The sequence below is a fragment of the Stegostoma tigrinum genome, chromosome 2 (genome assembly GCF_030684315.1).
Source record: "Stegostoma tigrinum isolate sSteTig4 chromosome 2, sSteTig4.hap1, whole genome shotgun sequence".
Lineage (NCBI taxonomy): Eukaryota > Metazoa > Chordata > Chondrichthyes > Orectolobiformes > Stegostomatidae > Stegostoma > Stegostoma tigrinum.
Genome location: NC_081355.1, coordinates 118860504 through 118874454, shown reverse-complemented (window position 1 = coordinate 118874454; position 13951 = coordinate 118860504). Strand labels below are relative to the sequence as shown.

The 13951-nt window shown below is 39.4% G+C and overlaps 1 protein-coding gene across 3 annotated transcripts in view; it reads right to left on the bottom strand.

Moving 5' to 3' along the window:
• spag6 (sperm associated antigen 6) overlaps nucleotides 1-13951 on the bottom strand; it is a 136652-nt gene that overhangs the window by 55094 nt on the left and 67607 nt on the right. For all 3 annotated transcript variants that reach the window (XM_048560435.2, XM_048560453.2, XM_048560462.2), the window contains one exon: nucleotides 1330-1535. In XM_048560435.2, the coding sequence (XP_048416392.1) occupies nucleotides 1330-1535 (206 nt within the window). The remainder of the gene's footprint in view (nucleotides 1-1329; nucleotides 1536-13951) is intronic.

Here is a 13951-nt window from a genome sequence, read left to right as displayed (position 1 = left end):
CCCTCTCACCTTATACCTATGCCCTATAGTATTTAGTATTTCCACCCTATCCAATGGCCCCTGCAATTTTATATACTATCAGATCACCCCTTGGTCTCTGAAACTGTAGCAAAAACAATCCAAGTTTGTCCAACCTTTCCATACAGCTAATACATCCAATTAAGTATCCGAGTGACATCCTGGTAAACATCTTTCGCACCCTCCCCAAAATCTCCACATTCTTCATATAGTTTGATGACCAGAACTGCACACAGTACTCTTAATGTGGCCTAAACTAAAAGTCTTAAACAGCTGCAACACGACATGTCAAATTTTATCCTCAAAATCTGATGAAGGCAAGCAAGTTGTACACATTCCTTATCACCTTATCCACTTGTGTTGCCACTTTCATGGAACTATGGGCTTGCACTCCCCGACCTCTCTGTGTATCACTGCTCTTAAGGGTCCTGCCATTTACTGTATACTTTCTTCTTGCATCTGAGCACCCAAAATGCAGAACCTCATACTTGTCCAGATTAAACTCCATCTGCTATTCATTGTCCAACTTTCAAAATGACCTATATCCTGCTGTAATCTTTCACAACCTTCTGCACTATCCACAACTCTACCAATTTTCATGTCATCTACAAACTTCCTAATCAGATTACCTACATTTTCATCCAAATCATTTATATATATAACAAATAAGTGAGGTTTCGCATTGACCTTTGTGGAACACGATTAGTCACAGACCTCAAGTCAAAAAAACACCCTTCTACAGCTATTCTTTGTCTTCTATAACCAAGCCAATTTCATATCCAACTTACCAACTCACTGTAAATCCCATGTGACTTGATCTTCTGGACCAGGCTACCATGAGGGACCTTGTTAAATGCTTCAGTAAAATCTATGTAGGCTACATCCACTGCCCTAGCCTCATCAATTATGTTTGTCACTTCCTCAAAACTTCAATCAAATTTGTGAGACAAGATCTGCCCCAGACAAAGCCATGCTACCCCTAATAAGACCTTTTTTTGACTAAACGCAAGAAAATCCTGTCCCTAAGAATTTTCTCTGATAATTTCCCTGTAATTGATGCTAGCTTCATCAGCCTAAAATTTCCTGGACTATCCCTGTTGCCCTTCTTCAACAAAGGAACAACATTGGTTAGCCTCCAGTCTTCTGGGACCTCACTTATGGCAAAAGAGGACATAAATATCTCTGTGAAGATTCATTATTTTATTTCAGCTTCAAAAAGAACTTTATTTTCTTCAAACTGTGATGCATCTAACATTGAATTAACGTATTTATTTGCATAATGAGAACAATCTGTGCAGTATGTGTGCTCACCTTTAGCTTAGCATCAGGGTTTAGGATCATTTGAGCTAGGTGAGCAATGGAACCTGCATCCACAACAGTTTGAGCTAGCTCTGGGGATTGTTTAGCGATATCACTTAGTGCAGATGCAGCAATCCTTTTCAGTGGCACCTCTGGCTCCTGGATACAAAGAACAAGAAGAGGAACAGCTCCTGCATCCACTACTGCCTGCGACAATTCTGTGGGTCCAAGAAAAATAATTAAGTGAGTATGGATAGATGACCCTTGAGCTAGCCATTTTTCACCCTGACAGATACAGCAAGAATAAAAAGGGGCACATGCCCACCTCTACTGCATCTGCATTTCAAATCAGTCTGCCTAGCTTATAGAGCATGTGGATTGATCCATAGCTAAAAGGACACAGGTCAAAGGATAGGCCCCATTTACATGTGGCATGTTTTAAGCAGATTGGGTTGAAATGGTTTGTTATTCCGTTAGAAAAGAGACTAACAGACCTCAGCTGTTTAAATTATGACCTATCTGAATCTTCAATAGCACATGTTTTACACATGGAATACAGCAAACAGAAGTGGCAAGTTTAATTGCACTGTAATTTACCACTATTAAAGCTTTTGAAAGATACTATAATATTCAGAGAAATCCTTTTTGCTAATTGATTAAATTGTTTTTTTTTAAGCCAACAAAATTTCCAGAATTTGTCTTATATTAGTCAATCTATTAGTGAACTGGACCAGTGCCACACTATGTTTATAGTTTTCACTATTCATTTTGTAAATCCACATAAGTACACTGCTCTACTTTTGCTTCCTTACTTCTACTCATTAAAATTATTTATGCTGATCATGAATATCTCGTAATTACTGCTGTTACAAATATGAAGTCACAAATAGCTGGTGCAGTTTTGTGTGGCATTACAATTATATTGTTTCAAATGTATCAAGAAGGGCTGAAGTTCACAAAATAAATGCTGTATTTTTATTTCACTCAACCTTCATGGAGGCAGGTTTTTCCATGATTAGTTAACATGAAGATGATATAAAAGGGCAAAGGCTATTTTTGAAATGATTCTGCAAGCAGCAGAGGGAGTTGGAGTGAAGTAAATAGTCAATGCAAGTTTTTTTTTGAAGGATTTGGCTCCTCATGTTTCTTTATTTAAAAAAAACTGTTTGGGCATAAGGAGAAAGACAACATTCCAGCATTTCTGATGATACAGATTTGAAGGACTTATGCTACCATGTCTCATTCAATTTAGGTTCCTGTTCTCCAATCATATTTCATCGACTTATAATGTTAACAAAAAACATGAACTACACTAATAAAAAAACTCACACTCTCAGTTGAGAGGCTTCCAATAGTGAAAGTCACAAAAAAGAGACACAATTTCCACATTTTACATTGCAATATACTTCGGTCAGTTTTACTCAAAAGAAAGGTAAAATAATTCCTTCAAATGTTTGCATATGATAATACAAAGAATTGTCCTCAGCGAACCAGTGGACAACTAGCAAATGTAAGTATCATTTTGATTTAACTCGTGTGCTTTTTCTGAAGGCTTAATCAGTAGCAGGACAAAGCTCAAATAAAAGTAATTCTTGCCACCCTTTCTTTCTTCAATTTAGTCTACTGCACAGTGATTGAGGAGGCATCATGTTACTCTGTGATAATGAGAGTTGTTATCATTCTGTATCGCATGATTATCATAAGTGCTTCAGGAGTTTTTTACATTGTTAATCACAATCAGATGGCAAAAGAAAGATATTTCTAATGCAAGATGCTTTACCAAAATTAATGAAAATGGACATTTTGGGCTGAATTTTCCTAGCTTCTGAATGACATGTGCGACATTGAGTCAGTTGTTAAAATGTAGCAAGAAATGAGATTTTGCACACAAGATTTTAATGATGAGATGATTATGTTGTTAGTGAGCAGTAAGAGATCAATTTGCATGCGTTAACATCTTGTTATTATTTATTCTTGCCTCATTTATATGCAGTTTTGTATTCTCCCACACAGCAATAAGAAACCAAGGGGCAACAATTCATCAAATAAAGTCAGAGCAGATGTCTAGTGGCACTAGTTGCCACTTGCTTCCCAGCTTTTCAATTTGGATAGCAGTTCCCAATACCTCAGGGCACACTCTATCTGAAAGACCACCTGCACCTCTTTCCATTGACGTTGGCAACGGACACATGCCAGACTCTGTATCACTGAGGCACATCTTTGGCTCACTTAGAATACAGTTTACTACTTCAATACAGCACCTTGGATCACACTAACACCTCACATTGCAATGCAGCGACCATTCCATTTGCATGCAGGTCAGGCACCCATTTCCTAGATTGGAGTAGAATGTATTGGAGGGCTCTTAGCTTATCCTGTCAGCACTCACTCCTTTGCACCCACTGCACAACCTCTGTGTACTAGCTGCTTCAAATGTTTTAAACGAAGGATGTTTTCTACCAATATGTTGTAGTTGTCAGTCTAAAACGTTGTGCATAGATCTCAGTGTGGAGACAGTGCTGAATACATAGGTTGTATGTCTCAGTGACCAGCTGATTGAATCATACAGGATGTTTCTTTAGTTGTTCATAATCAGCAGAATAACGATTGTACACATCTAGCCCACATGGGCAAAACACAAAACAGAACTTCTACTGTTAGATGTGATACAGTAACTATGCAGCACTCGCTGAGGAATCCTAAATGTACAAATAACTGCAAAAGGTATATGTTCAAGATGAATTACCTGAGAGCTTGGAAATCTATAGTTCCCCATTGTTTTCACCATGGCAGTGCATCACCAGAGTTGACTTACCAACCAATCAGCACCTTTCTCTTCTGTAGTGTAAGTTGTTCTGATCTATGAAATATGGCGTTCTCTGAGCTGTTGTGATGAATGCAAGACAAAAAGCTCCAGCAATATGTCTCTCTTTTGAGCAATTTTAAGGGTCTACTACCATAACAAAGTATATTGATAATTTTCATGGAATGTATTATGACAAAATTTACTTGGACAGGTGGAAAAACAAGTTGTGAGGAGGACACAATGAGTCTGCAAAGGAATGTAGGTCAAGTGAGTGTGCATAAATTTGGTAGATAGAGTACATTGTGGAAAAATACGACATTGTCGTGTTTCATGAGGAGAACGAAAAATCATATTATTTTAAGAGAGGGAGACTACAGAATGCTGAAATGTAGGAGGATCTAGATGCCCTCATAATAAATCACAAAAAGTTAACATGCAAGTACAACAAGTAATTAGGAAGGCACATAAAAAGTCAGCGTTTATTGTAAAGGAGATAGAGAATAAAAGTGAAATCTTTTAGGACATTGGTAGGACTACATCTGAAGTACTGCATACATGTATGAAAACATGTTCAAAGAATGTTCACCAGAATGATTTCTGGGCTGAAAGGGTGGTATTATGAGGCAAGGTTTGTAGTTTAGGTTGATACCCATTGAATGTTAGAAGAATGAGGTGATCTTACGGAAACATAAAAAATTCTGAAGGGATTTGACAGGGTAGATGCTGACAGGATGTTTCCTCTTTTTGAGAAATCTACCGTTTCAAAATTAGGGATCTCCCATTAAAGATGAGAAAAGGAGGATTGTTTTCTCTTAAATGGTTATTAATCTTTAGAATTCTTTATTTCTAAGGGTATTGGAGGCTCAGATATTCAAAGTTGAGTTGAACAGATTTTTGATTAGGGAATTGAGGGCAATAAGGGAAATGCAGGGAAGTGGAGTTAAAAATCATGATCAGGTCAGCCATCTTTCTGAATGGCCAAGCAGACTTGAGGGCCAAATGGCCTCCTTCTGCTCAAATGTTCCATAATATCATTTGATCTGAGGTGAGCAAGCCCAGCTGCTCTATTTATAATGTTATAAACTTTGAAACATGGCTGTACCTGGAACAAATCTAAGTCAGAGGGTATGGGGTGAGGGATGAAAAGAATTTGATGTATATTAGGAGGCAGGCAAAGTTCCAAGTTTACGTAATTAAGAAAATTGGAGAACAGTATTGCCCTGTTAGCTGTGGTTTAAATCATTTGCCTATGTAGGTAGTCTGGAGTTTTTTTTGTGTTGCAATGTTGTTATCAGGGCACTTGGTCAACCAAGAGATAGAAAATGCAAACTTTCATCTCTGATGCTTTCATTTTTAACATATTTAACATCAATGAAGGAAAGGATGAATCGTATATTTGTCCCTTATTAGAGTCATAACTGTACAGAAGTATTTTCAGTCTTTTCAGTCCATGGCTGGTCTCTGTAACTCTGTAAAGTAATACACTCAGTTCCCTGTTCTCTCCCTTAAGAGCCCATTTAATTTCCTTGTGAAATCATTCAGCGTCTTCATTCCCACCTCTCTTGTAGGCAGCAACTTCCAAGAGACTACCACTCACTGCTTAAAAAGGTTCATTCACAAATGACACTCGTATTTCATGCATAAAACCTTAAATCACTATCCCCAAGACTTTAAACCATCTACTCATTGAAGCAACACTTCTATGTCTAACTTATCTAAACCTGTCACAATCTTGTAATCTTTTGCAAATCTTCCATAATATTATTTGATCTAGGGTGAGACAGCCCAGCTGCTCTAACTTAATCCGGTGGCAAAATTTCCTTGTCCCTCATCAGTTATGATGTGAAGGTGCTGGTATTGGACTGAGATGGACAAAGTCAGAAGTCACAGGACACCAGCTTACAGCCCAACAGGACTTCAGCTGGTGAAGGAGCAGCAATCCGAAGTATGTAATTTCAAATGAACCCGTTGGACTATAACCTGGTGTCCTGTGACTTCTGACTTCCTCATAGGTTACATGAGAAAGTTAACGGATGAGACCTCTAAAACGAACTGGCAGTCATTAGAAAGAGATCAGTAACCATTGTGCAGGTCCTGATTGACTTGAAACAAGGGTCCATTTTTAAAATATAGACAAAGGAGACCCAGGCAATTTCACAGGTTGCTCAACTTTGCATCAGCAACATATAAAATAATATTTAGCATAAGGAAGCTGGAAAGTCATGAATGCAAATGATAGCTTATAAAAGGGGAACTGTATAGGTACTAGGAAAGGATAGCTGAGGAATTGAATTAATTGGACAGGTCTTTCATTGAACTGTCACAGACATTATGGACCAAATGGCCTCTTCTGTCCAGTTAAACAATGAATAATAACAGCACAAATTAGCAGCAACATGCACAGCGATAGTAATGACACTTCAAAAATACATTATAAGCAAGGCAACTCTTTGTGATATCCTGAGGATGTGAAAGGATATAGAATTGCATGCTATTTGCTTTAGCAGCAGCAAAAGTAAAGTAAAAAAGAGAAAAATCTAAACTCCATCATGCTTTTTGGGAAGCAACAGTCAAATAGGATTCAGCATGCTGAGGATGAAATTGGATGATCCCTGATAATGGGGACATAGGGATCTTGAAGCATGATTAACTTGCATACATTCAATGTGACATAGGCAGCATGCAAACTTCACACTGCTTGCTTATTTGAATCATTGCAGCATGCAACTAGCACAAACCATACTGTTCAACTGCTGCATCAGTAAGTATGAACTAAACTGCAACTAATATTCGCGTGATAGTTCAGAACTTGAGTGTTGGTGACAAAAAGGCATGCTGCAGAAGCTTTTCATCATGCACCAATTAGATACAAGAATACCAAATGGCATGAGGAGGTTGCTGATTGGCTTACAATTGACTGGAATTGGTTCAGATGTTGCCCTTAGAGAATGTACCAGGAAACTATTGCTCCCCTATGCTTTTATTTAGACATGCCTAGTCATGTTTAGCGTGCCGCAGAGGACATATCCCTGATCATGATTTTATGTAGCTCTTAGCAAGCTGTAGTAAACCACATTGCAAGCCCAAATGACAATTTTAAATATACTGTCAGTGTAATTCTTAGCATTTGAGGACTACAGCAGTTTAAGAAGGTAGTGGGAGTAACCAGATATTAGGAATAGGCAACAAATGCAGGCTTAGCCAGCCCAGATCCCATGAAAGAATAAGGAATTCACCATTTTAAAAATCTCCCCACCCCTGGCCTCATCCCATGTCCAAGCCTCCCTCTCATCCCCGCCTCCTTGGCCTGACACAACCTGTCCATCTTCTCTCCCACCTATCCGCCCCTCCCTTCCCACTGATCAATCCTCACCACTCCCCACCTGCACTCACCTATCCCCATTCCACCTATCATCCCCAGGCCACCCCTCCTCTCTCAATTTACTTCCCAACTCCCTTCCCCCTCCCCCATTTCTGAAGAAGGTCCCAACTCGAAACGTCAACTGTCCTTGTCCTTTGATGCTCCTCTAGCCTGCTGTGTTCCTCCAGCTCCATATTATGTTATCTTATCTTTAAAAAGTTATTAAGATTGACATGACATTTTTTGGTAGGTAGCAACTGGTTGTCTTCCACAACAACCACAGGCTGTTGGTGATCCTTGTGAAACAGGCTATCAATCTCTGGGTGTCCTGTCTGATTAAGTAAAGCTATACAGGATTCAATCACTTGATTAGCACTGATGCAAAACTACTTTAGTTATTGAACACATCTAAGTTAAATTGGTCATCTGTCTGTGTTGGCTTCAATTCCAGCCTGCACATTTATTTCCGAAGTCCAAAATAGCCTCAATAAAAACTGAAAGAACTTCAGTAATCAGAATCAAAAACGGAAGTTGCTGGAAAAGCTCAGCAGGTCTGATAGCATCTGTGACGAAAAATCAGAGTTAACGTTTTGGGACCAGTGGCCCTTCCTCAGAAGGGTCCTCAGCGTTCTGAGGAAGGGTCACCGGTCCTAAAATGTTAACTCTGATTTTTCTTCACAGAAGCTTCCAGACCTGCTGAGCTTTTCCAAAAATAGTCTATGCACAGCCGCCTGTTATTTCTTATCCACAATCTGCCCGATGATAAATTAATCGGAAAATGATATCAGATTTCCACATGCTCTCCATCAACAAGATTGCCTACTTTTAATTTTGTAATATCACCTGTCAGCACTCCTGCTTCAAGTCAATCTTCTGCTGACTACCCTCAACTGAGCTTTTGCTAAGTCCAGACTCAACTACTTCAATGCTCTCTTAGCCATCTGCCACCTTACACTCTCTATGAACTTGAGAATCAATCAAAATTCCATCTGAATTTGAACAGGAAATACTTCTTCCAGTACGATTACGCCAAGCTGCTGAACTGATGGCTTCTACCCCACTGTATTTTAAAATTCTCTTTCTTGTATTAACATCCCTCATGACATTTGTCTTCCCCCATATCTGTAATATTCAATTGCTCTGCACCCCTCCAAAAACTCGATGTTGTTCCAGTTCTGACATATTTATATTCAATTTCCTTTTCTCTAACATTGGTAAATTTGTCTTTAGTTATATAGCCACAAAGCACTGGCATTCCCCCTTAAACACCCCCAATTCTCTCCCACCTCCTTGACGAAACTTTTGGCCAACCTGACTTTCGTCAGACCCTTTGGCTCTGTGTCAAGTTTTGTCTGAATTTTACTTCTACAAAATACTTTGTGGCTGCTTTTAATCAAATATGCTACGATTAAATACATGTTTTGTTGTTACATATACAAATAATGTGCTCAGTAATGACTCTGGGTCAATGAACGAACCTAGCTTGTAGTGATACTCAGCTGGAAATGCACACAGGGGTCATCAGTTATGGCTGCTGAAAATAGCCTTAATCCCTTGGGAGCCTCACAGTTACATTCCTTCTTGGGTTAAACAGATCAGACATGGGAAGTTCCTTAAATTAAGGGTACCATGCCAGCTTATGAGAAATCAATGGTTCACTCTACAATTGTGCTACTGGTTGCAAATGTCCATCAAAGCGAGCACAGAATCCTTTCCTATTGTCATAGGTAGAAGAGTACTGAACTCGAAATCATAAATTTGCACTAAATCAAGGCAAAGGCAAACTCAGAACAAACACATTTGTAAAACTGAAGTTGCAGACTACATTACCTACAGATGTCCAAAGGGAAAAAGACGAAATTGTCTGCTCTAGAAGTGGTGGCCTGATCAAACAATGGCCTTCCTTACTGTGGTCACTACCAGCCCGAACATTCATTGGCATTTTTTGGTTAAATGGAAAAAATTGAGTCCAGCAGTGGAGGTATGACTGTTTGTGTTCCAGGGGGTGTGTTTATGTTGAGTTGTATCAGATTTGTGGGGTCAGGTCAGCACCTAGGCAGTGAAACGGGTCTTGGGAAGGTGTGTTTGAGGGTGTGAGCTAAATATGACATCTATTGAATTGATTTAGAATAAAATAACTATTTTACTTAATTTCAACACATCCTCCCAAAGTCTCCAATTTAAATGGAGACTTCCAGACCATTCCAGGCTGAGAGGAATTGTCCAGTGGAAAATCAATTTCCCGAGCTCTTCCTTCAGACCATGCTACAATGGGGATTTTGCACAGTACCCACATGCAATGCTTATCTGCACCAGCATAATGACTGACTGGGCAGTAGGAAATCTGGGCTATTATCTTTTGGTAAATGAAGCTGTCACTTAGCCCACTGTTCTGCTAAGTGAAGGTGGGAATGCTTCTGCATACAGTTGCATTCTGTACAATCTTATCAATCTCACACTTTTCCCTTATTCTTCCAAATATCGAATATACAAAAAATCTCAATAGGAGAAAAAATTTCCCTTGTCTGAAAGTTCTCCATAAAGAAGTCGGAAGCCACATCATCAAATTACACAAATAAAGCAGACAAATCAGTTGGCAATGGAAAATAAAAATAAGAAAGAAAAGCTTTCATTTCACCTAAAACCATAAACATTTACAGTATTAGTGAATTCCATTGTCTAATTTCTCCCAGTAATCCCTTCCCTCGCCCTGCCTCAAATATTGATCCCCTTTTCCAAAAAGGTTGATAGCTTCTTTATTTAGCTACTGGATTTATTAATATTTATTGCCCTTGAGAAGATTGTGGTGAGTTGCTTTATTTAACCACTGCCATCCATTTCGTGTTGGCACCCCAACAGAGCCGTTAGGAAGGGAATTTTTGGATTTTGATCTAATAACAACAAAGGATCAGTGGCACAGTTTAAAATCAGAATCATATGTGGCTTAGCAGGTAAGCTGTAGGTGGTGATATTCAACTGTGTATGCTGCCCTTGTTCCTCCAGATTGAAAGGCACCTGACCTCTACCAAGGAGACTTGACAAAGAGCTGTATTGTATCTAAGGACAGTAGAGTCCTGCCAGTACACTGTACCTGCAGAGGACAGAGGGAATGTTTATGGTGATGAATGAGTGCCAACCAAACAGACTGCTTTGACGTGGATAGTATTAAGTTTCTTCAGTGTTTTTAATGCTACATGCTCATAGGTAGGAAGAGGACAATTTGTCATTCATGACTTGGTGGCTGACACATTTTGAGGAGTCAGAAGCTGTGATACCTGCTGCAGTATTGCCAGATTCTGAATTACAATTGCAGCTGAATTATTTAAATATTTGGTCTAATTAGGTTCATGGCCAATGGTAACACCAGAATGTTCACAGTGAGGAACTCAACCATAGTATAAATATCTAGTATAAACGTGTGAAGTTTTGATAATGCCTGATATAAATAGTGCAAAGTCCATTTCAATGGAGTATTGCTCTATAGAGTACAGGTTTAACTCGAGAATTTGGTGAGTGACAGAAACAAGTTCTATTGAAGGAATATTTTTCCAAGGGACAAGCTCGTATTTATTTTCAAGTCTGATTGCCCAGATGGCAGGTAATAGTCAAAGACCAGTTATCTTAACATCTGCCATGAGGAAGATTAAAGATGTTAAGATAATTGTCTATCATAGAGAATCTAATTACAGAGCATTTAGAGATAAATAGTCATGTAGAATCAACATGATTTCATGAAGGGGAAATCATGCTTGATAAACTTAGTAGAATTCACTGAGGAGGTAGCAAGCAGAACAGATCATGGGGAACCAATAAATGTTATATATTTGGATTTCCAAAAGGCATTTCCTAAGGTACCAACATAAGGCTACTTAATAAAATAAGAACTCATGCTGTTGGGGTAATATATTAGCATAGCTACAGGATTAATGAACTGATAAAATACAAAGAGTTGGGGGAAAGGGGACATTTTCAGGATTAAACTTGTAACTAGTGATGTGCCACAGTGATCGGTGCAGAGGCCACAATTGTTTACAATATACTTTAATGATTTGAATAGCGGAAATGAATGTTCTATTGCCACATTCACCGATGATAGACAAATAAGTAAAAAAGTGAGTAGTGGGAAATGTCACAATGAATGTATAGTAGGACATAAACAGGTTAAATCAGCAACAACTTGGTAGATGGAATATAATGTGGGGAAATGTGAGGTTATGCACATTGGCAGGAAGAATAGAAGAGGAGAATATTATTTAAATGGAGAAAGACAGCAGAAATCTACAACACAGGTTGATTTGTGGGTCCTCATGCCTTTTGGATATCCAAATATATAACATTTATTGGTTCCCCATTATCTGTGCTGCTTGCTACCTCCTCAATGAATTTTAATTGTAGAGGAGAAGACGGAGTTACGGGCTATTAGAATTGAAAGGATTGAGGTTAGTAAGGAGGAAGTGTTATCAATTCTAGAAGGTGTGAAGGTAGATAAAACCCCTGGGCAAGATGGGATTTTTCCAAGGATTCTTTGGGAAGCTAGGGAGGAGATGGTGGCGCCTTTGGCCTTGATCTTTGAGTCATCATTGTCTACAGGTTTAGTACTAGAGGACTATAGGATTGCAAATGTTGTGCCTTTGTTCAGGAAAGGCAGTAGAGATGACCCAGGTAATTATAGACCAGTGAGCCTTACGTCTGTTGTAGGAATAGTTTTGGAAAGAATTACAAGAGATAGGATTTATAATCATCTAGCAAGCAACAATTTGATTGGAGATAGTCAACATGGATTCGTCAAGGGCAGGTCATGTCTCACAAACCTCATTCAGTTTTTTGAGAAGGTGACCAAGTATGTGGATGAGGGTAGGGCAGTTGACGTGGTGTACATGGACTTCAGTAAAGCCTTTGATAAGGTTCCACATGGTAGGCTATTGGAGAAAATGCGAAAGCGTGCGATTGAAGGATATTTAGCAGTTTGGATGAGAAACTGGCTTTGTGTAAGAAGGCAGTGAGTGGTGGTTGATGGAAAATATTCAGCCTGGAGTCCGGTTACAAGTGGTGTGCCTCAAGGATCTGTTTTGGGACCACTGCTGTTTGTCATTTTTATAAATGCATAGGTGGATGGGTTAGTAAGTTTGCAGATGACATTAAAGTTGGTGGAGTGATGGACACTGTGGAAGAATGTTGCAGGTTGCAGGGAGACTTGGATAAGCTGCAGAATTTGGCTGAAAGGTGGCAAATGGAGTTCAACGCAGATAAATGTGAGGTGATTCACTTTGGGAAGAATAATAGGAAGGTAGAATACTGGGTCAATGGAAAGATTCTTGGTAGTGTGGATGTGCAGAGGGATCTTGGTGTCCAAGTACATAGATCCCTGAAAGTTGCCACCCAGGTTGATAGTGCTGTTAAGAAGGCATACGGTGTGTTAGGTTTTATTAGCAGAGGGATTGAGTTCCAGAGCCTTGATGTTATGCTGCAACTGTACAAAACGCTAGTGCGGCCTCATTTGGAATATTGTGTACAGTTCTGGTCACCCCATTACAGAAAGGATGTGGAAACATTGGAAAAGGTGCAGAGGAGACTTACCAGGATGTTGCCTGGTCTGGAGTGAAGGTCTTATGAGGAAAGGCTGAGGGACTTAGGTCTGTTCTCATTGGAGAGAAGAAGGCTAAGAGGGGATTTAATAGAGACATACAAGATGAGGATTAGATAGGTTGGACAGTGAGAGTCTTTTTCCTAGGGTGATGACGTCGGCTTGTACGAGGAGGCATAGCTGCAAATTGAGTGGTGATAGATTTAAGACAGATGTCAGAGGCAGGTTCTTTACTCAGAGAGTGGTAAGGGCGTGGAATGCCCTGCCTGCCAATGTAGTTAACTCAGCCACATTAGGGGCATTTAAACAGTCCTTGGATAAGCATATGGATGACGATTGGATAGTGTGGGGGATGGGCTTAGATTAGTTCACAGGTCGGCGCAACATCGAGGGCCGGAAGGCCTGTTCTGTGCTGTACTGTTCTATGTTCAATGTTCTATGAATCAAATAAAGCTAGCATCCAAGTTAGCCAGGTAAGAGGAAAGACAAATGATCCATTAGTCTTTATCTTAAAGGGAACGGTGCATAAAAATAGAGTCTTGCTAAAATTATACAAGGCACCAGTCAGACCATATCTGGAATATTGTGAACAGTATTCATCCCCTTATCTAAGGAAAGATATACTGGCATTGGCACTATGATCATTCTGGGTGTGGAAAGACTTTCATTTTAGAACAGGCGGAGTAGGTTGAGCTCCTACTCATTGGGGTTTAGAAGTGGGCTTGATAAGGAAGACACTAAGAGGTTATTTCCCCTTGTGAGAGTGTCTAGTACCAAAGGCATAATTTCAGAGGAAGTGTTGGCCTGTTTAACACAGAGATCAAGAGTATTTTCTTTTTGCTCAGATGGTAATCGATCTGTAAAATCCATGACTGCAGTGGCT